The sequence below is a fragment of the Cervus canadensis genome, chromosome 24 (genome assembly GCF_019320065.1).
Source record: "Cervus canadensis isolate Bull #8, Minnesota chromosome 24, ASM1932006v1, whole genome shotgun sequence".
Taxonomy (NCBI): Eukaryota; Metazoa; Chordata; class Mammalia; order Artiodactyla; family Cervidae; genus Cervus; species Cervus canadensis.
The window spans coordinates 47,699,724-47,723,716 of record NC_057409.1 but is presented as its reverse complement, the minus strand read 5'-3'; the positions used below and the strand labels follow the sequence as shown (position 1 = coordinate 47,723,716).

Genomic DNA, 23,993 nt, shown 5'->3' with positions numbered 1-23,993 from the left:
AATAGGTAAAATTCTGACTGGAATTTTAGTGATGGCCTTAGCATTTTTGAGCTCTTGCCAGACACTATTCTAGTGACTTAACATAAAATCCTACTTATCTGTGTAATCATAGCAATACTGTTTGACGTTCTTTGCCTCACAGGTGAAGGATGCAGATAGGTAGAGGAACTTGCTCAATGTAACAAATTTTAAGTCATAGTTTGGAACTGAACTCAGCCTTGTCTGACTTCAAAGTCTGCATTTCACTATTCGACACAAAAAATTTTTTGAAAAATTGAGAATAAAATTACTACAGTGCTATTCTGCTGTGGAAGTTGTTACCATTATCAAGATTATGATTTTTTTTCCTCTATTGCTCCAGAAACTGCTTTACAGAAAGTTCTTATTTTTTAAAATTGACATTATAAAATAACGTATTTTTTCATTTTTTTATTGTAGTGAGAACACTTAGTATGAAGTACACCTTCTTAACAGATTTTTAAGTGTACATTATAATATTGAATAAATGAAACTTTTATGCCCATTGATTAAAAACTCCCCATTTTCCCCTCCCCCTAGTCCCTGGCAACCACTGTTCTATTCTCTGCTTCTACAGCTATTTTAGATACTTCATGTGTGTGGAATACAGTATTTTGTCCTATGATTGGCTTATTTGACTTAGCTTATTGTCCTCAAGGTTCTTTCCATGTTGTCAGATATTTAAAGCTGAATAATAATTCCATTGTATGCAACACCACGTTTTCTCCATTCATACAATAGATGGACATTGAGGCTTCCACAGCTTGGCTATTGTAAACACTGTTACAATTCAGATGAGAGTGCCAATATATCTCTTTGAGATCCTGATTTCAGTTCTTTTAGAAAAATACTCAGAAGTGGGGTTTCTGAATAGAACTATGGTAGTTCTATTTTTAACTTTTTGAGGATCCTCCAAACTGCCACAGTTGGGCACACCATTCTGGTTTACCACCAACATGGATCATAAGGTTTTAGGGGTGTGAATTTATCACATTTGTTTCCTAATTTGATGTGCAGTTTTTGTTTCTAATTAAATCTCATTCTTCTAGTACATTTTTTTTTTGAAATATAATTCATTGATCCGTTTAGTGTACAGTATATGTGTCTGACTTTTTTTTAACCAATGGTTAACTTTATTGGATTACCCACTCTTCCCCAGCACCACTCCTCTGCCCCCAAATTTGAGATGTCACCTTTATCATACATTAAATTTTTAAATAAACGTATTCCTGGATTTTACAGTCTGATCCATTGATCTCTCTATCCCATCACAGTGTTTTCAATAGAAACTTATGTATTTGTCTGGTCCCTGATAGGGCAGTTCCTCCCTGTATTCCCAATAGTGCACCTACCTGGCTGGGAGCATTTTTAAGCTTCTGGGTAAGGGCTGCCAGATTGCTCTCCAGCATGATACCAGGTCAGGCGTCTTCCAGCAAGTTAATTGCCCTTTTCTCTGCACCCACACCAAAATGGACTTTAGAACTTTTTATTTACGTGAAGTCTATTTAAATGTCTTTTTTTTTTTTTTTAAACCCTTAAAACAGTCTGTATGAGAGAGCTCAATCAAACCTAGGCGCTGGATCCTGTGTTGCTTACATAGTCAGTCAGTTCAGTCACTCAGTCGTGTCCAACTCTTTGCGACCCCATGAACCTGGCAGCATGCCAGGCCTCCCTGTCCATCACCAACTCCCAGAGTTTACCCAAACCCATGTCCATCGATGACATGGAGACATGGATGACAGAGTCAGTGATGCCATCCAACCATCTCATCCTCTGTTGTCCCCTTCTCCTGCCCTCAATCTTTCCCAGCATCAGGGTCTTTTCAAATGAGTCAGCTCTTCGCATCAGGTGGCCAAAGGATTGGAGTTTCAGCTTCAGCATCATTCCTTCCAATGAACACCCAGGACTGATCTTTAGGATGGACTGCAGTCCCTTGCAGTCCAAGGGACTCTCAAGAGACTTCTCCAACACCACAGTTCAGTTCACAGTTCATGTCACATCCATACATGACCACTGGAAAAACCATAGCCTTGACCAGATGGACCTTTGTTGACAAAGTAATGTCTCTGCTTTTTAATGTGCTGTCTAGGTTGGTCATAACTTTCCTTCCAAGGAGTAAGCGTCTTTTAATTTCATGGCTGCAGTCACCATCTGCAGTGATTTTGGAGCCCAGAAAATAGTAGTTATGTGATATTTGACAAATCATCTCAACCTGTCTGGGTTTAAGAATTAACTTTAAAAAAAAAGGGGGGGGGCACTAGATGTTCCTTAACATTTTGAGTCAAGCCTGATTTTTTTTTTCCTTAAACTTTAATTGTATTAATATTTAAAACTAGATATTGTGTTTGTGGGCTTCCCAGGTGTCTCAGTGGTAAAGAATCTGCTTGCCAATGCAAGAGATGTGGGTTTGATCCCTAGGTGGGAGAGATCCCCTGGAGAAGAAAATGGCAACCCACTCCAGTATTCTTGCTCAGATAATCTCATGGACAGAGGAGCCTGGAGGGTTACAGCCCAGGGTTCACAAGAGTCAGACACGACTGAAGTGACTGACCATGTACACATGCGATGTGTATGTAGGTAAAAATTCAAAAGGATGTACACTGAAAAGAGTCCTTCCCACCCCTGTGCCCTAGCCACCTGGTTCCATCCCTGGAGGCACTGTGTTACAGTTTATATTCTTTCTTTCAGGGGTGTTTTATGTATACATATGTATTTGTGTGTATATACATATGTATCTTGTGCATATGAATATATATATACTTTTCAAAAGTAAAATATTCTGTACACACCAATTGGCACCTTGCTTTTTATTTTTTTTGTATTAACAATTTTCTTTGGAATTAATCTATAAGGTACATATAAAAGTTTCATTCTCCTTATAGCTGTATGATGGTTCATTATATGGATGAACCAAAATTTAAGCATTTCCTATTGACTGATATTTAAATTCTAAACTTATGCTACTAGAAATGCTTCTGAAATAAATAAAATTTTCCATAGATTTTATATCTTTAAGATAAACTGCTGGGCATGAAATTGCTATGTCAAAGGGTCATTGTTACTTAGTTGCTAAGTTGTATCTGACTCTTTTGCAACCCCATGAACTACACAGCCTGCCAGTCTCCTCTGTTCATGGGATTTTCTAGGCAAGAATACTGGAGTGGGTTGTCATTCACTTCTCCAGGGGATCTTCCTGATGCAGTTCTTGAACCTGTTCTTCTGCATTGGCAGGCAGATTCTTTACTATTGAGCGGCCTGGGAAGCCCATGTCAACAGTTATGTGAACCTTAATCATATATGCACACTTACACACAAACATCTTCAAGTTGCCCTTCAGAGAAGTTCTACTGATTAATAATCTTACCAGCAATGTATGAGATTGCTGATTTCCTCCCACTCTCAATAATATAGGATGTTATGAAGTTTTTATTTTTCCAAACAAATCATTTTAATTTATCTTTATGGATAAGGGCGAGGATCTCACGTGTTTAAGAGCCATCTCTATTTTCTTCCTGTTAACTGACTATTCCTATTGACTGTTAATATCTGCTGCTCACTTTCCTACTGGGTAACTGGCTTTTTATGATTTGATATCCTTATCATTCAGGAAAATTGGTTCTTTGTGATAAGTTTTTTCCTCCAGTTAATAATTTGATTTTTTTTTTATGCTTTGAATTTGCAGGAAGTCACTTTGGTATAGCTGAATAAATAAATTTTTCCATTATAGCTTCTAGTTATTATTTCAAACTCTGAAAAGTCTCCAGTAGAAGGTTCTTCCATAGTTTCTTTAAGTATTTTTATGGTTTTTGGTTTTTGTATTTTTTCAATCTTATCTGGAGATTTTCCTGTTATAAGAGATAAGGAATGGATCCAAACCCTCTTTCTTCTTACAAGTTAAGCCTGGTTCTTTAAGACATTAAAATTTAGCCAAACTCTTAAAAACCACTTTTCAGTCTCATTTTGCCTAGAGGTTTGACTTAGAAAAAAATCAGTAGGTACTTACTTATCTGACTTATTTCAAAAGACCAATTTATTATAGTATTTTTAAGTCATTAATTTAATTTTTTTTTAATTTGAAATTTATTTGGCTGTACTGGGTCTTAGTTGCAAGTGCAAAGTCTTAGTTGTGTCATGTGGGATCTAGTTCCCTGACCAGGGATCAAACCCAGGCCCCCGGCATTGAGACTGCAGTCTAAGCCACTGGACCACTAGGGAACTCCCCATTCATTTTTTTGAACATGTGTCAGGCACTGTCTTAGGCACTAGAGATACAGGGATGAATAAAATCAGTTCAGTTCAGTCACTCAGTCATGTCCGACTCTTTGCCACCCCATGGACTGCAGCACGCCAGGCTTCCCTGTCCATCCCCAGCTCTCGGAGCTTACTCAAACTCATGTCCATTGAGTCAGTGATGCCATCCAATCATCTCATTCTCTGTTGTCCCCTTCTCCTGCCTTCAACCTTTCCCAGCATCAGGGTCTTTTCAAATGAGTCACTTCTTCACATCAAGTGGCAAAAGTATTGGAGTTTCAGCTTCGGCCTCAATCCTTCTAATGAATATTCAGGACTGATTTCCTTTAGGATGGACTGGTTGGATCTCCTTGCAGTCCAAGGGACTCTCAAGAGTGTTCTCTAACACCATAGTTCGAAAGCGTCAATTCTTCTGCGCTCAGCTTTCTTTATAGTCCAACTCTCACATCCATACATCACTACTGGAAAAACCATAGCTTTGACTAGACAAAGCTTTGAAGGACCTTTGTTGGCAAAGTAATGTCTCTGCTTTTTAATATGCTGCCTAGGTTGGTCATAGCTTTTCTTCCAAGGAGCTAGCATCTTTTAATTTCATGGCTGTAGTCACCATCTGCAGTGATTTTGGAGTCCCCCAAAATAAAGGCTGTCACTGTTTCTACTGTTTCCCCATCTAATTGCCTTGAAGTGATGGGACCGGATGCCATGATGGTAGTTTTCTGAATGGTTTTTTTTTTTTTAGTCTTCTGAATGTTGAGCTTTAAGCCAACTTTTCACTCTCCTCTTTCACTTTCATCAAGAGGCTCTTTAGTTCTTCTTCACTTTCTGCCATAAGCGTGGTGTCAACTGCATATCTGAGGTTATTCATATTTCTCCCTGCAATCTTGAGTCCAGCTTGTGCTTCATCCAGCCCAGCGTTTCTCATGATGTAATCTGCAAAGAAATTAAATAAGCAGGGTGACAATATACAGCCTTGATGTACTTCTTTTCCTATTTGGAACCAGTCTGTTGTTCCATGTCCAGTTCTGTTTCTTCCTGATCTGCATAGAGATTTCTCAAGAGGCAGGTCAGGTGGTCTGGTATTTCCATCTCTTTAAGAATCTTCCAGAGTTTCTTGTGAATAAAATGGGCAGAAGTAAACAACTAAACTAATAGCATAATTTTAGAGACTGATGTCATCTAGAAAATAAAGGTAGAAAATGCCCCTAACTTCATGAAAGACATTAGGTGCCCTATTGAAAAAAGGAAATAATTATCTGTTGTGACTTATCTCTTCTGATCATATCTTCCCTTCCTGAAGATTCTGGAACTATTGTATTAGTTATCTATTGCTGCTTAACAAATAATCCCAAACTTACTGGCTTAAAACAACAATATCTCACACAGTATCTGGACATCAGAAATTTGGGATCTGCTTATCCCAAATTTTATGAGGCTACTGTCAGCCAAAGGTTTGACTGGGATCTGCAAGTTATACTTCCAAGATGATTACTCTTGCTGGGAAGTTGATGCTTAGTTTTGGCGGGAGCTTCAGGGGATCCCTTGTGGGCAACTTGCGGACCCTCACACATGGCAGTGTCTTAGCTTACCTGAGGGAGGTGAGCTGAGAGAGCAAGGCCCAAGCCACGGTGTCTCTTACGGCCTAACATCAGGAGTCACACAACATCGTTTTCAGTGTCCTGTTTTGACTAAACAGGCCCGCCCTATTCAGTGTGTGAGAGAACCAGAGGTGTACTTCATTTGGTTCTCTCTCACACTGAGGAGATGATAGTCACTGGGGGACAGCTTGGCAACTGGCTACCACAGTCACTAATTGGTCAAATATTCTAGAGGTAAAAATGAAGTGCTGTGGGAGCTGAGTATCTCACTCATTTGTAGTCAAAATTGTCTTGTTTGAACTTTATAAATTCAAAAAGTTTTGTCTATAACTTTTATAAAGAGAAATTAATTTTCAGATAATATGTTAAAAATGTACAAAACTACACACACAACTACTTTTTGTTCAGCTGTGAACATACATCTCCATACTTCACTGCTGCTTCAGTTTTGCTTCGCCTGGAAGGAAACTGCCTCCATGAAATCCCCTCAATAAATGCTACTTCATGGCACATTTCAAGTACTTCATGCACCCGTGAGTGCATCAGCTCTGCTCTTAGGCTGGCTTCCTTCAGGTCAAGACAGTTGATGCAGCCCCAGACTTGACAAGGTTCAGTGGCACAAAAAAGGGACCATCTCTTTTACTGTCTCCTCAAGAGCAAGAAAACCTTTCCCCAAAGTGCTCCATCAGGTATCTTTTCATATCTCCTTAGGCTAAAATGGAGTCAAATGCTCACCCTTTACCCATTGGCTTAGGCCAATAAGGATTTATCCCTTAGCTAAAGATGGGTTTACCTTTCCCTGCTCAAACTGGGAGAGATGGATACCAAGCAAGAGGAAAGTCTCTTTGCAAAGAGCTTATGTCAAGGAGTGTGGATAACAAATAGGCAACCATCAACCAAAGACATTTTGTCTGTAGTATAGTAATTTACATATCCTCCTTTCCTATTCATTTTTAAACTTTCTGAAGAAAGGAGCTTATACATCTTATTCATGGTTCTCAGCTGTTGCTCAGTGCCTAAACACAATGGGCATTCACTATTTTACTTGGATTTTAAAACTCCCCTAGGCGGATTTCATATTGGATAGATGGTTTTGAAATTACTTATGATTTGTTGGACTTATGGAGTATTTTCTTCTAAAACTTTTGAGAGTCTTTAATTAATTTTTGCTGCACTGGGTCTTCATTGCCGCAGACGAGCTTTCTCTAGTTGCGGAGAGCTTCTAGTCACGAGCTTCTCACTGCAGTGGCTTCTCCTGTTGCAAAGTACAGGCTCTAGGGAGCCTGAGCTTCAGCAGTTTCGGCTCGTGTGATCTAGAGCACAGGCTCAGTATTTGTGTTCCACGGGCTTGGTTGCTCCATGGCATGTGAGATCTTCGGAGACCATGGATCAAACCCACGTTCCCTGCATTGCAAGGTGGATTCTTAACCACTGGACCACCAGGGAAGCCTCCAAAAGATCATACTCTTATGAGGCAGAAGGTTTCATTACCCCCTCCCTCCACACACACACCCTTTTATTTGACAAACTGTTCAAAGTCTTACAGTCAACAAGGAAGAGAATTTAGATTTCTTGAATCTCAGTCCAGAGTTCTTTTCATTTGTCTATCTTACCTTTAAAAAAAAAGCTACTTCTTTAACCAAAATATTCAAGTAACCTATTTTTACATGTTACTGTTATTACTGATCATGCTCTTTTCTTCTTCCCCCCACTCCCTAAATTAATTGTGGTTATAGAATTATTGTTGTTTGGAGGGCTGCAGGCTTCCAATCTGCAGACTGACAGATTAAATGTCAGATTAAAATGTGAAGGTTAAGAGCTAGAAACATTTCAACCATAAAGACCAAGGTTCTTCCTGTAAACAAGGCCAGAATTGACATCACAATGTAACATAATTAGACTTTTCAAAGAGATGATTATGTATTTTGTTCCTGAATTTAACACCTACTTACCCCCTTTTTCTTTTGTTCTTTTCAGATGGATTGAAACAGTATTTAAGTATTACTAACTCTGGACTTAAGAGAACATTAAGATGAGCCCCTTCAACTATAAATAACTGATATTTACAGCTCAGGGACTACCACACAATCCGGGAAATTATAACCGAATCCTTGGAGTAAGGAAGGTTAGGTTGTCCACAGACCTAAGAATCTGCTCTCTACAGATCCACCCATGTCTCTCTTAGGGTGGCAACATTTAGGGGCTGCTTGTCTTAGATTCTCACTGCATTTATTAAGAGAACTGGTGATTTGCACGGCTGTCTCCGTTGCTAGACTCTAATCAACTTATCGTTAAGGATGGGGCCTTTTTACACTTTGACCTCCGTGCCAAACACACAGTGGGGCGTAATAAACACTTGTTGGATGAATAAATTTTTTGCACTTGTAAGTTAGTGATGGAATTATCCTTTCTCTTGAAAAGTTACCAGTCTCTACGTCTTCCAGAAAGAAGAAATCTTTATTTAAAGGCAAACAGACTTCCCATATTAAATGCTTCTGAACGAAATTCCAAGTCAGGACAGTTATTCAGCTTTGCGCTCATTTTAACCACCCTCTCATCCACTCCTGGCTTCCATCTTTGGAGCCTCTGTTACATGTCTCAGCATTCTTAATACACCTTTACGTGTACTTGATGGGATACCTGATGCTTTTCTCTCTTGGAAATTACCCTACTATATGCACTGTTTACTCATTTAACTGTCTTCCCATTTGATAACCTAAGGCCTCCCTCACCCCAGATCAAACATTTTAAGATTTCCAAGCAGGAACCAAAAAAAAAAGTTTGCCAATACGTCTGTGATTCCATGATTTAAGAGAAAACTTAGAACTTGCAACAAAGGAAAACTGAAATCCTGGGATGTACAACACCCCCCGTCAATGAAGGGGCATTCATGTTCTCCTCCTGCTTCTGACTTGCAAAAAATACAAGCTAATTTTGTCTGCTTAACACACAATACCCGATGTCCCCTCTACCCCAGATAATTGGCATTTGGGTCTCTTATCTACACAAACTTGTCATTGAAAGATCCTTGGCTTTAAAGTTAGCGGATGGCGGCAATACCGTTTTACACTCTAAACCTAAGTCTGACTTGAAATTGGTCGATTTCATGCAGGGTCTGTGTAATTTTCCAAGACTGCTGACCTGTTTTTCACTTTGCACGTCTAGGCACATTTCGGGACAGACTTATGCTTCTCTAGGTATTGGCTTGCACAACCGACAACTGAAACGGTTGCCATTGTGCAAGCTCCGTCCTTACAGTTAACTAACATAAGCCCAAGGAGATGCGCGACGCGTTACGCCGAATTTGCACATTCCCACTTGGGGACGGTGGCTGTCTGCGCTGGCCGGCGGAATCCCCTTCGCTACTCTAGCCCTTGGCAGCCGGTCTCTCCCTCCCTCCCTCCACTTCGCCGCCTGCGAGTCGTCGGCTGTTCCTTCTCTCGGCCCCCTCCCTCCGTCAGCCGGCCCTTTCGGGGACTCCTCCGGTTCCTCCCGCCCTGCCCCGCGCGGGCTCCGGCTGTGCCGTCAGCAGTCGCCCCTCCCCGGCGCCCGGGTCGGGACGCCGCTCCGCCCCGCCCCCCGCGCAGGCAGCCGTCCCCTACATCCGGGTACCGACTCCAGCCGCCCAGACTCTGGCACTATGGTCATGGCGGAGGGGACGGCTGTGCTGAGGCGGAACAGGCCGGGTACCAAGGCTCAGGTACTATCTCTGCACCTTTGGTGGAGGGGGAGGGCGCTCTTGGTGCCCAGCAGAGTCGCTCTTTGAAGTGGATACTTCTGAGAGGAGGACGGGCCGGGGCGACCGGCGGACTGGCGGGGGCACTGGTGCCCGGCCTGCTCTTCCGGAGCCTCAGCCCCTCGGTTTGGCTGAGGCGGCGGCGGCCCGCGAGGCCTGCGGAGCTCCGACTGGAGGGTGGGCGTGAGGGGCGCGTGGGGGCGGCCGAGACCGGGGCTGGAAAGCCTGTTAGCAGCGACTGCTTGTTCTCGCTTTTTGCCTGATCTCCAGTGACCAGTGGCTGAGGGGCGCGGCCGGCCAGGTGGAGACCCCTGAGGTTCCGTGAGGGCCGGGGCTTCTAGGGTGGGAGGGGTGTAAACAGCCAACCTTGTCTTGGCTTCCAGTTCCTATCTGGCTTGTGACCTGCCCGACTCCTGACATCCAGCTTGTCTAGCCGGATCCGGGAGTCGATAATTTACTTAATCCTCCTCCTCCTGCTGTTTGCTTTTGACCACTTCTCGCTCTAGCTGTTCTCTGGTCCAGCAAGTTTTCATCATCAGGCTGGGACTTGCTAGATGTCATTCCTTGTGAATTTCTTTGTTATTATGTGTGAAGCATAAGGAAGGAACTGATTATAATTTTATCAACTTTTAGTAGGGCAGTACTTGGGGTGAGTTGGTCCTTATGTCAGTATTGATTCTTGGAATTTGCAAAAGACGGAGTGCTTTTCACATTCTTTAAAAAAATCAAATAGGGTAGTTAGACCTCATCTGATCAACCTGCCAAGTGAAATGGCTTGCAATTGGGTACATGCTCCAAAGTCAGAAGAGATGTTATTATGTGATTTTAAAGAAAAAGAGGTTAAGTGTATGTGTGGGGTGGCGAGCAGGGTAGGAGACCAGATGCAATCTTGGAGCTACTCTACCACCTTATGCTAGAGAATAGATTTTTAATGCCTTGCACAGAATTTGGGAAAGGGTGTGCTTTCAAAGGAAACTTTTAGACCCAGGCACCTTCCCAGATCCATGTTACAGATAAGGAAACTGAAGCCCAGAAATTAGACTGCTTTTGCTAAAGGTTACAGTCTTCATATTCGATTCGTACTTAGTTCACTAGTGACCTTTTATTTTTCATAAATTGCTTCTAATACTGAATTTTAGAGAGTTCAGTTTGAAAACCTTTTGTTTTTATAGTCATGTTTTATTGTGTCAGTTTTATTGGCAGTTTTATAGTCATTCTACTTAGAATTTGCATATTATTTATGCTTTTTACTGTTTCCAAAATTTCTTTCTTTATAAATGATCTTTTCTCAGATGCTGTTAATTATTCTGTGGAAACATTATTTCTGATCCTTTTAAATGATCAACTTTTATATTTTTGTATTTAGAAGTGAATTTTTTGTACTCACATAAGAATCATCCATTTTTACTGATTCAAAAGTTCTTAATTTTGAAAGGTTAGAGAATCATAGATTTTAATTCAGTATTGTAACACACCTATTTGCTATGTTATGAGTAAGTCACATATAGAAAGCTCCTTGGCTTTTTCCCACATAGTCATAGATCAAAGTTGTTAAATAAAATGTAATAGAAAAGGTTAGGATTTTTAAAAAAGGACTACTTAAGCAGCATTCTGCCTATCCTTTGTATATCACACTGATTTCCTTCAGTGAAATGGGTCTACTCTAAAATGATATATTTAGAATTAGAGTAGATAGAGTATCTTTCTACTTTTTTTTTTAGTTGGTTAGGTTGGGTTATAGGCACATAGTTGTTTTTCAATAAATGTTTTACTGAATTAGATGAGAATGTTCATTAAGCTGGATTTTTGGCTCTTTTAAGTGTTTTAGGTATGAGGCAAACATTTAATTCTCAATTAACTTTTTACATCTTTACATCGTTTCTGTGTTTTACTATATGTGTTTTCTAATATTTTAAAAACAGAATACAAACTTTTTGATTTTTTTAAAAAATGAAAAAATTTGCAAAGTGTGTTAATAGAAACATTTTTCACTACAAATCAGGGAGAATTTTAAAACTACTTTCTAATAATATGTAGATAATATCTAGCAAGAGACATCCTAAAACAATTTCCAGAAAGTTGTTTTTATTTCTTGACTTTTAAAATAAATTTAGTTCATTTTCATACAGAATAGGAAAAATATTCAGAATAGAAAAAGAAAAGATATGAAATGTTTAAGAAACTTAAATGGTATACCATACCCATCACGTACTCTCAGAACTAAGACATTACTAATATAGTTAAATCCTTCTGTATCACATTCTTCTGTCTTCTACCCACTCCTGGTCAGTAATGGTGATTATCATTCCTTTTTTTTTTCTTTAAACTTTTTACTGTTACATGCATTATATTTATAAATATGTTTTGCAATTAAATTTTTATTAATGTGGTACCAAACACTGTATTCTTCAGGTTGCTCCAATTTTTAGAGACTTACTCACATTGACTTGATGCAGGGTTGTAGATTTTTGGTTTACTACTACCTTTTCCCAGACATTTATTGAGTACCTACAATGTGTCAGGCATTAAGCGCCTACAGAAGATAGATAGGTAAACTGCTGAAAAAGCCGTCAGATGGAAAGAGTCTTAACACTAGTGAATGTCTGTGAACTGGGCTATCTGTAGAGCAGTTCAGAACCAGTACAAGGTGACCCATAAAAATATCCCCCTTAAAAGAAGATTGTGTGAATTTTCCTGGTAGTCCAGTGGTTAAGAATCTGGCTGCCGGGCTTCCCTGGTGTCTCAGTGGTGAAGGGTCCACTTGCTAATAAATGGAGGAGACACAGATTCCATCCTGGATTCAGGAGAATCCCACATGCTTAAGAGCAACTAAGCCCACATGCCACAACTATGGAACCTGTGTGCTAGAGGCCCAGGATCTGCAACTCCTGAACTCACCTGTGGCAACTACTGAAACCCGTGCTCCTTGGAGCCCATGCTCTGCAACAAGAGAAGCCACAGCAGTGAGAAGCCTGCACACCGTCACTAGAGAGTAGCCCCTGCTTAGAAACAGCCTGAGAGCAGCAGCGAAGACCCAGCACAACCAAAACATAAACAAATGTTTTAAAAAGTAGCTTGTTCTTGTTAAATGATTCGTTTTTGATGGTGCTCACATTTTGATTTAGAAATTTAAAACATCCTTTGCAATTAGAACTGTAATTTATAATATCTGTCTTAAATAATACTTAATGGAGTAGTAACTGCTGCTTATTCTAGCTATTCTCTTTGGGTAAAAGCTGATGAATTTTTTTTACTGCCTGGACTTTTTTTTCATTAGAAGTTTTGGAAAAATATTTAACCATCACAAACAAAATTGTGCTGGACTTATCAATTAATAACACATGAAAGGTTTATGAGAGCCATATTTGAAGGATCTATGGTTGAGAAAACTGTAACTTAGAGTTCAGTTAAATAAAATCTTGGTGTTCATTTAAAACATTGAATAAAGTGTGTTTAATTTACTTACTAATAATCACATTGTTTAAAATAGGAGAACTTTTCTTCTCCCCTGATATAACTTTGGATCTTTGTTAGGAATTGAAGTTAATCATAATAGTATTGCATCTTCTTTGTAACTTTGTATATGCTTTAACCGTGACATTTTTTCTTACAGGATTTCTATAATTGGCCTGATGAATCCTTTGATGAAATGGACAGTACCCTTGCTGTTCAGCAGGTAATGATAATAGTTTCTTTTGCAACTCCAGTAACCTGAGCATTGTATCTCCTTTGGCACAGTTAAGTATTCCTGTATCTTTTAGCACAAACCAGAATCCCTGGAATTATTGGGATGCCTGCTTAAAACTTTTATGAAACCTCATTTTGTTTTAAGATGGCATATTAAACTATCATCAAACTTAAATACATTTTATTATCTATTAATATATACCAAATTAAGGTATAAAATTTGATTTTAGAATGAATTTAATTCACAAATAATTGAATGCTTAAGTGGAATAATGTGAGTATAAAGAAGTAGCATACTCATTATTCATTTGGTGATTGAACATTAGAGAACATGCTTGGCTTGCAGGATCTTAGTTCCCTGACCAGGGATTGAACCTTGGGCCCTGGTAGTAAGACCACCAAGTCCTAACCACCAAGTCCTAACCTCTCACCAGGGGACTGCCAGGGAATTCCCATAGTTACTACTACTTCTTTTGTCTCCCTCCAATATATTTGAAAGTTTGTTTCCACTACCAAATAGCTCCCTAAGATAAGACTGTGATTATTGAGGGGGTGATAGCATGTTTGGTTTGAAAAACCCCTCAGGAGATTTTTAAGCATTTTTACTGAGAACCATATTGTATACTATGTTGAGTTTTAAAAAAAAAAAAAAAAGTGGTTCTTCCCAAATGAATAAAATCTGGAAACTGGGAGAAAAAAGTTTCTATAGCTAATTCTTAAAAATCACATTAAAGGGTTAATAAAAGGATGACTGAAATTGGCTGTGCTAGTATATTAGTCAAGGCTGTTTGATTTTGATAGCTAGATAGTTAAAGTAGATAGCTATTTGGATTTATTGTGTTGTTTAAAAATATTGGAAAACAAAATAAAAACACAGTTGAATTCTTTGAGCAGTAAAAATTTGTCAGGGATTTCCCTGGTGATCTAGTGGTTAGGATTCTGCTTCCACTGCAGAGGGCATGGGTTTGATCCCTAGTCAGGGAACTAAGATCTTGAGAGCCGTGCTGTGAAGCCCCTGGCCCCAAACATTTAATAATCTTAACAGAAACATTAAAAACCTTTAGAATGGATCCAGTATAGTGTTTAGATACTTAGCACAGGGAATAGAAGAGTACTGATGATTGAAGGGCTTTGCTCATTGCCTTTTAAGAATGTATTGTTTAAAAAAAAAAAAATGTATTGTTCGATGAACAAATATTTAATAGGTTAGTAAAGAGGCCTTGTGGAAGATTTAGAAATAAAATCTGGAGTTCTGTGCATGGAAATTGGCGAAAATTAAGAGGAAAAATGTGCAGATATTTTTCTCTTTAAAAGTAGAGTTTTGTTCTGATGCTATGCTGAATTTGCTTATTAGTCCTAATAGCAATTTTTTTGTGAAATCTTTTGGGTTTCTACATATGAGATTATTTCATTTGAAAACTGCTTGTTCCTTTCCAATATAGATGCCTTTTATTTCTTTTTCTTGCCTAATTACTCTGGCTGGAATTTCAAATACTGTTTTGAATGGAAGTGGCAACAGCAGGCATCCTTATCTTATTTCTGATCTTAATGGAAAGCTTTCAGTCTCTTCCACATTAAGTATGATGTTTGCTGTGTGTTTTCATATTTGGCCTTCATTATGTTGAGTTAGTTTCATCTTATTTTAAGTTTGTTAGTGTTTTTATCTTAAAAAGATGTTGAATTTTGTCAAATGCCTTTTCTGCACCAATTGAGATCATTGTGTTGTGTTTCCCCCCCTCCATTCTGTTAACATGGTGTGTTGTATTGATCAGTTTTTGTATGTTGAACCATCCTTCCATTCAAGGAATAAATCTCATTTGATTATGGTGTATAATCGTTTGAATTTGCTGCTGAATTTGCTAGGATTTTTGCATCAGTGTTCACAAGGGATATTGTTATTTTAGTTTTCTTAGGGTATCTTAATTTGGCTTTGGTATCAGGAATGCTGCTGTAATGGAGTTAGGAAGTATGCTGTTGTCTTCAATTTTTTTTGAAAGACTTTGAGAAGGATTGGTGTTAGTTCTTTTAATATTTAGTAAAATTCACCAGTGAAGCTGTTAGGTCCAGGGCTTTTCTTTGGTTGCACAACACGGTAAATACAAGAAAGCCATAGAACTGTATACTTAAAAATGACTATCCTTTCCACATTGAATGGTTTTTGACACTCTTGTCAAAAATAATTTAACTTTACATGAGGGTTTATTTCTAGTTCTTCTGTTCAGTTCCATTGGTCTATAAGTCTATGCTTATGTCAGTACTAGACTTTTTTTTTAATGGCAACACCTACTTTAACTTAGGCTGCACCGGGTCTTTGTTGCGGCTCACAGGATCTTGTTTGCAGTATGCACAATAGTTAGGGCGTGAGAACTCTTAGTTGCGGCATGTGGGATCTAGTTCTCTGGTCAGGGATGGAACTTGGTTCCCCTGCACTGGGAGAGCAGAGTCTTAGCCACTGGATCTCTAGGGAAGTCCACTGTTTTGATTATTGTAGCTTTGTAGTAAGTCTTGAAATTGGGAAGTATGCATCCTTCAATTTATGTTTTCAAGATTCTTTGACTCTTTGGTGCCCCTTGGAATTACATATAAATTTGAGAATCAGCTTTTCCATTCTTGTGGAAAGACCTGGAATTCTGGTAGAGATTGCACAGAATCTGTAGATTGCTTTAGGTAATATTGATAACAATATTAAGTCTACCTATAGATGTAAGATAGCTTTCATTTAGGTCTAATTTTAACAATGTTTTGTAATTTTCAGTATGCAAGTATTTAATCTTCTGATTTAAATTAGTTCTTTCATATTTTATTCTTTCAAGTACTGTTGTAGATAGAGTTGCTTTCTTTTTTTCCTCTTATTTTTTATTGAAGTAAATAGTTGATTTACAATGTTCAGGGGTACAACAAAGTGATTCAGTCATATGTGGGTGTGGATATATATAGGAGTTGCTTTCTTTTTTTTTTCTTTCTTTTAATTTTATTTATTTTTCCTGTGCTGGGTCTCCTTTGCCGGGTGGGCCTTTTCTGTAGCTGCAGAGAGTGGGGGTGGTTGCTATGCATGGGCTTCTCTTGCTGTGGCTTCTCTTGCTGTGGAGCACAGGCTTTTAAGGTACTCGGCTTCAGTACTTGCTGCATGAGGGCTGAGTAGTTGTGGTTCAGTCGTTCCACAGCATGTGGAATCTTCCCAGATCAGGGATCGAACCTGTGTCTCCTGCATTGGCGGGCAGATTCTTTACCACTGAGCCATCTGGGAAGCTCCAGGAGCTGCTTTCTTTTTTTTTTTTTTTTTGGAGCTGCTTTCTTAATTTTCTTTTTGAATTGTTCATTGAAGGTATACGCAACTGATATATATTTTGTTGTCGACGTTGTTGTTGTTTTTGGTTGCTCTGGGTCTTTGTTGCAACATGCAGGCTTTCTCTGAGTTAATAATGCATGCTCGGTAATTGTGGTGCATGGGCTTAGTTGTTCCAAGGCATATGGACTCTTTCTGGACTGGGGCTGGAACCCATGTCCCCTGCATTGACAGGTGCATTCCTATCCACTATACCACCAGGGAAGTCTGAAACACAACTTATTTTTTATATTGATCTTGTATTCTGCTACTTCGTTGAATTCATTTATTAGCTTTATGAGCTTTCCTGTGGATTCTTTGGGGTTTCTGTGTATAGGATCATGTCATCTGTGCCTTTTATTTATTTATTTATTTTCTGTTTAATTTTTCTGGCTAGAATTTAAGTACAGTGTTGAATAACAATGGTGAAAGCAGGCATTCTTGTCTCATTTCTGGATTTTTTTTTTTGGCCTTGTGGGATCTTAGTTCCCTGACCAGGGATTGAACTCTGTCCCTCAGCAGTGAAAGTGTGTAGTGTCCTAACCACTGGACTACCTAGGAATTCCCTCATGTTTAATTTTAGAGCAAGGGAAACCTATCAGTTTTTCACCATCAAGTATGACGTTGCCTGTGGATTTTTATAAAAGCCCTTCATCATATTGTGGAACTTCTCTCCTATACCTGATTTTCTGTATTTTTATTATGAAGGATGTTGGATTTTGTCAGATGCCTTTTCTGCATTAATTGAAATGACTGTGTGTTTTTTCCCTTTTAATATTAATGTAGTGTATTATATTGGTTAATTTTTTTTTTAATGTTGAACTACCTTTCATTCCTTGCAGCTTTCTTTTGATTTGTTTGTATGGTGTATTTTTTTTCCATCCTTTTACTTTTAACCTACCTATATCATTATATTTGAAGTAAGTTTCTTGTAAACAGTATAATTGGGTTATATTTCTCTGTTCTTTCTGACAATCCTTGTCTTTTAATTAGTATATTTAGGCCTTTTAATCTCAATATAGGCTTCCTTGGTGGCTCAGAATCCACGTGCCAATGCAAGAGACATGAGTAGAATCAGTCCCTGGGTTGGGAAGATTCTCTGAAGAAGGAAATGGCAGCCCATTCCAGTTTTCTTGCTTTGGACATTCCATGGATAGAGGAACCTGGTAGGCTACAGTCCATGGAGTTGTCAAGAATCAAACACAACTGAGCAACTAAAGCAAAAACAGTGTTAATGTAGTTATTGATAGATATGTTTAGATTTAAAATTATCATTTTGTTACTTTTCCTTTGTTTGTTTCCTCTTTTTGTTTCCCCTTTTCTGCCTTTTTAAGAGTTATTTGAGCATATTCTGTTTTACTCTAGTTTTGGCTATGTTTCATATAATTTTTTGATGATTGTTCTAGAAATTACTAAGTACATGCTTAACTTTTTCACAATCTATTTAGAGTCGGTATTTTACTGCTTTGATTGAAATGCAAAAACTATCTTTATTTAGACCTCTTTACCTTCTTCCTTTATACTATAGAAGTCTACATTACATCTTTTAATATATACCTTGAAAACCCTATTGGAGAATGTTGCATATTTTGCTTTCATCTGCCAAATATATTTTAAAGACCAGAGGAAAATAGTCTAATATATATTTATACCCAGAGATCTATAATTGCTGTTGCTCTTGATATTCTAAGTTTCTTTCTGGTATTATTTTTTTCCTTCTGTCTGAAGAACTTCCTTTAGCAATTCTTTTAGAGCCATCTGCTGGCTAAGAATTCTCCTTAGTTTTCTTTCCTCTGAGAGTATCTGTGTCTTTATTCTTGAAGGGGATTTTTGCTGGATACAGAATTCTGAGTTGACTGTGCTTTTCTTTCAGCACTTCAAAAGTATTGTGCCGTTTCTTCCTGTCATCTGTGGTTTCTGATGAGAAAGCTGCACTCATTTGAATTCTTATTCTAAGGTCATGTCTTTTCCCCCTGGCTTCTTTATCTTTTTTTAATTTAATTTTTTTTAACTGAAGGATATTTGCTTTACAGAATTTTGTGGTTTTCTGTCATGCATCAAGAATCAGCCGTAGGCACACCCATGCCCACTCCCTCCTGAGCCTCCCTCCCATCTCCCTCCCCTCCCCACCCTTCTAGATTGTCGCAGAACCCCTGCTTGAGTTCCCTGAGTCATACGGCAAATTCCCATTAGCTGTCTATTTTACACATGGTGTTACAAATTTCCATGTTACTGTCTCCATACATCTCGTCCTCTCCCTTCTCCCCTCCCCCTGCGTCCCTAGGTCTGTTTTCTGGCTGTTTCTCCATTGCTGCCCTGAAAATAAATCCCTCAGCAGCATCTTTTTAGATTCCATATATATGAGTCAGTAGGTTATGTTTATTTCTATAATTTATTTATTTCTCTTTCTGACTTACTTCACTCGTACAACAGGCTCTAGGTTGATCCACCTCAGTAGAACTGACTCAAATGTGCTCCTTTTTTATGGCTGAGTAGTATTCCATTGTACATATGTACCACAGCTTCTTTATCCATTCATTTGTCAGTGGACATCTAGGTTACGTCCATGTCCTAGCTATTGTAAATAGTGCCGCAATGAACATTGGGATACATGTGTCTTTTTCAGTTTTGGTTTCCAAAACTGAAGTAAAGGTATATGCCTAGGAGTGGGATTGCTGGGTCATATGGTGGTTTTGTTTTGTTTTTTTTGCTATATGAAACTTTATTTTATTCATTTTCATAGTTTTACAGTATTAGTAAAAATAATGGCCCACTATAAATAAGTATAAAATGGAAGTTGATGAAAAAATAACCCCAAGTCTTCCTTGACTCCCATCCTCCCAGCAAAAAACTAGCTAGTATATGGCAAATATCCTTTTCACACATTATCTTTAGGCATATGTTCACTTTGTAGTGGTGGATGGTTTAGTCGCTAAGTCATGTCTGACTCTTGTGACTCCACGGACTGTAGCCTGCCAGGCTCCTCTGTCCATGGGGTTTTCCAGGCAAGATTATTGGAGTGGGTTGCTGTTTCCTTCTCCACATATGGTGGTTTTATTCCTAGTTTTTTAAGGAATCTCTATACCATCTTCGATAGTGACTGTATCAATTTACATTCCCACCAGAAATGCAAGAGAGTTTCCTTTTCTCCACACTCATCCAGTTCTTATTGTTTGTAAACTTTTTCATGGCCATTCTGACTGGTGTGCATGAGATGGTACTTTTTTGTAGTTTTGATTTGTGTTTCTCTAATGAGCGAGGTCGAGCATCTTTTCATGTGTTTGTTAGCCATCTATATGTCTTCCTTGGAGAAATGTTTGTTTAGGTCTTTTTCCCACTTTTTGATTGGGTTGTTTGTTTTCCTGATATTGAGTTGTATGAACTGCTTGTGTATTTTAGAAATTAATTCTTTGTCAGTTGTTTCCTTTGCTATTATTTTCTCACATTCTGAGGGTTGTCTTTTCACTTTGTTTGTAGTTTCCTTTGCTGTGCAAAAACTTTTAAGTTTAATTGGATCTCACTAATTTATTTTTGTTTTTACTTCCATTACTCTAAGAAGTGGGTCATAGAATATTTTGCTTTGATTTATGTCATCAAGTGTTCTGCCTATATTTTCCTCTAAAGAGTTTTATAGTTTCTGATCTTACGTTTAGGTCTTTAATCCATTTTATCTTTGTGTATGGCATTAGGAAGTGTTCTAATTTCATTCTTTTGCATGTAGCTGTTCAGTTTTCCCAGCATCACTTATTAAAGAGGCTGTCTTTGCCCCATTGTATATTCTTGCCTCCTTTGTCAAAAATAAGGTACCTGTCGGTGTGTGGGTTTATCTCTGGGCTTTCTATCTTGTTCCATTGGTCTATATTTCTGTTTTTGTGCCAGTATCATACTATCTTGATGATTGTAGCTTTGTAGTATAATCTGAAGTCAGGAAGGTTGATTCCTTCAGCTCCATTCTTCTTTATCAAGACTGCTTTGGCTATTCGGGATCTTTTGTGTTTCCATATGAATTATGAAATTTTTTAAGTTCTATAAAAAATACCATTGGTAATTTGATAGGGATCACATTAAATCTTTAGATTGCATTTGGTAGTATAGTAATTTTCACAGTACTGCTTCTTCTTGCCCAGGAGCATGGACTATCTCCCCATCTGTTTATGTTGTCTTTGATTTCTTTCATCAGTGTCTTATAATATTCCATATAGGTTCTTTTGTCTCCTTAGAGATAAAAGGAGATTCTCTTTATTCCTAGATGTTTTATTCTTTTTGTTGCAAAGGTGAATGGGATTGATTCCTTAATTTCTCTTTCTGATTTTTCACTGTTAGTATGTAGGAGTGCAAGTTATTCTGCGTATTGACCTTGTATCCTGTGACTTTGCTGAATTCCAATTAGCTCTAGTAATTTTCTATGTATAGTATCTTGTCATCTGCACACAGTGAGTTTTACTTCTTCTTTTCCCATCTTGATTCCTTTTATTTCTTTTTCTCTAATTGCCATAGCTAGGACTTCCAAAGTTATGTTGAATTGAGAGTGGTCACCCTTGTCTTGTTCCTAATCTTAGAGGGAATGCTTTTAGTTTCTCATCATTGAAAATAATGTTTGCTGTGGGCTTATCATACATGGCCTTTACTGTTTTGAGGTAGGTTCCTTCTATGCCCATTTTTTGAAGCATTTTTTATCATAAGTGGGTGCTGAATTTTGTCAGAGGCTTTTTCTGCATTTATTGAGATGACCATATGATTTTTATCTTTTAATTTGTTAATATGGTGTATGACATTGATTGATTTGTGTATGTTGAAGAATCGTTGCATCTCTGGAATAAGCCCGACTTGATCATCGTGTATGAGCTTTTTAATGTGTTGTTGAATTCTGTTTGCTAGAATTTTGTTGAGGATTTTTGCATCTATGTTCATCAGTGGTATTGGCCTGTAATTTTCTTTTTGTGCGTTGTCTGTCTGGTTTTGGTATCAGGGTGATTGTGGCCTCATAGAATAAGTTCGAAAGTGTTCCTTCCTCTGCCCCTGGCTTCTTTATCTTTAGTTTTTGTCAGTTTGATTACCTCTGGGCATGGATTTCTTTGGATTTTCTTGTTCCGTATTCAGTCGGCTTTTTCTTATTGTGGCAAAAAATTCATAACATAAAATTGATTATTTTTGCCATTTTTAAGTGTATGGTTTTGTGTTGTCAAGTACATTCACATTGTTCTGCAACCATCTCTGTCTCCAGAACTTTTTCATCTTTCCCAACTGAAAGTCTGTACCCATTAAACAATAATTCTTGTATGATTTACTGTGTAGTATGATATTTTAATTAACTATAAAATTTGTTTGTTTGTAGTATATTCAACAGAACATAAGAGCAGATTGTTCCAATATTGACAAAATTCTTGAACCACCTGAAGGCCAAGATGAAGGTGTATGGAAGTATGAACATTTAAGGTAGGTCCTCATGATATATCACAATAGTAATAGTACTTCTAAGTAGTAAAAATAACCTTTAATATTAATTATGATTATGAATCATAATTTATTATTTAACTGTAGACCAAAAGCCAGTTTCTAAAGCTTTTATGTTTTTAGTGTTATAAAGTTTTCAACATTGTTATTTACTGATTGTTTTCTGTATTTATGGATTTGGGCCTTATCATTTTACACAGTTTTCCTTAATCATATCCTTTAATCACAGATGCAGTATTTCCATGTACCTACGCATTTTTACTGCTTACTACCCGCCTACTTTATTTCTCTCTAGCAGGCCTAGTCCAGACTTGGTAGCTGATGAGTTACCTGTCAACTAGTATGAATTTCCAGTCTTCTCTTTGATAAATCAAGATTAATTGTAATCCTGAAATAAGTTTTAGAGCTTTTAATAATATTCTTTGAATGAAAAAATTGATATCTAATGAATCATGGGTCAACTTTAGAAGCAGCTGTAACTTGAAGTTACTAGCTTATTTCTTTCTATCTTTTTTTAAATTAGATTATTTCTTGAAGTTAAAAACTTCCCATTGTAAATGGGAATTGATAAGTTAGAGAAGGCAGCATTAAATATGTGTTCATCCAAGTTTGTTACTTTGAATTGATTTTTAAATAATAGAGTAAAATAGAGATATGAATTTTCCTGCATAAATGAGACCACATTTCCTATGATGAGTGCCTCAATTTGTAGACACGGTCCTTTTTCTGTTGTTTTGTTTTGATGTTATAGGCTTGTCTAGATATTGTTAAGAAAGTGTCTTGCCATAACAGTTCAGCAGTTTCAGAGAAGACTTCTTTGTAAGCTGCCAGTTTCTTGGGCAAGTCACTTGACTACTTGATTGGGTTTTCTTTTTTAATACATCTTGATGGATGATCATTGAAAGCATGAGTATGTAGATATTATGCCATTCTTATAAATATAGAAAACACTTTAGAATGATATACACTCCACCTTATTTTAATCTACTTTGAAAATAACCACTTACTTACCTGTGGGATTAAATGATGAAAATAAGCAAGGGTATTTTTTTTTTACACCATAAGCATAATTTCTAAAAAGTTAGGGTTCATTTTAATTCACAAGGTTTTTATTTCAGATCCAAAAAAACTTTTTCTTCCCTACTTAACTTAGACTGTGAAATAGCATTATACAAAACTTGTAAAATCTTTCTTATGCATATTCCATTAGTCCTGGTGCTATTGTTACTACTTTTGTTATTTTTTAATATTTTTTGTATAATTCACTTATTTTTGTTTTGTATAATTTAAATATTATATACATCACACATATATTGTTTTGTGTCTTTATTATAGTGTATACATCTTTATAGTTAACCATAAAGAGTTTTCAGAGTAGTTTGATTTTTTTTTTTGCATGTGCTTAATGTTACTGATTTGAGGCTTAATACTTGCTATTACTGATTAATGTAGTTGATTATATGTTAGTGGGGATTGAATCTTGACCCCAGTGAAATCTCCCAGTACTTCTCACTGAATATTTATAATCAGGAAAAGATGCTGTTTCCTCTGAATGGCTGCAATCCCATGCCAGTGTATAGGGCTTGGTGACTAGAGGGTAGTCAGCTCTGGTTTGACCCTTCAGCTGCGTGTGTGTGAGCCCTGTGTCGAATTAACTTGAAGCTGTTAAGTTTACACTGTTTGCCACAGATTGTACCTATAACACTGCCAGATCGGTTAGCTTAGTTTTCCTGTTGGCTGTAAGTAGATTGGACTAGGTGAGAAACTTGTTTATCACCACCTGTCTTTATTACTGCTTAGTGGAAAACAACCCAGAAACATAAAACATGGAACTAACAGGTACTGAGCAGTGTAGATTTGTGTAGTGATTCAGAAACAGTGTTATTTGTATGCTCTTAGAGCAACATTATTATTAGGCATCTGAAGT

The 23,993-nt window shown here is 37.7% G+C and overlaps 1 protein-coding gene across 1 annotated transcript in view; it reads left to right on the top strand.

Moving 5' to 3' along the window:
* The window catches only part of HSPE1 (heat shock protein family E (Hsp10) member 1), a 42,409-nt gene that overhangs the window by 4,405 nt on the left and 14,011 nt on the right, over nt 1–23,993 (top strand). The window contains exons 1-3 of the mRNA XM_043444813.1: nt 9,428–9,564; nt 13,214–13,276; nt 21,948–22,048. Of these exons, the coding sequence (XP_043300748.1) occupies nt 9,505–9,564; nt 13,214–13,276; nt 21,948–22,048 (224 nt within the window). The 5' untranslated portion in view covers nt 9,428–9,504. Of the gene's footprint in view, nt 9,565–13,213; nt 13,277–21,947; nt 22,049–23,993 lie in introns of the transcript that reaches the window.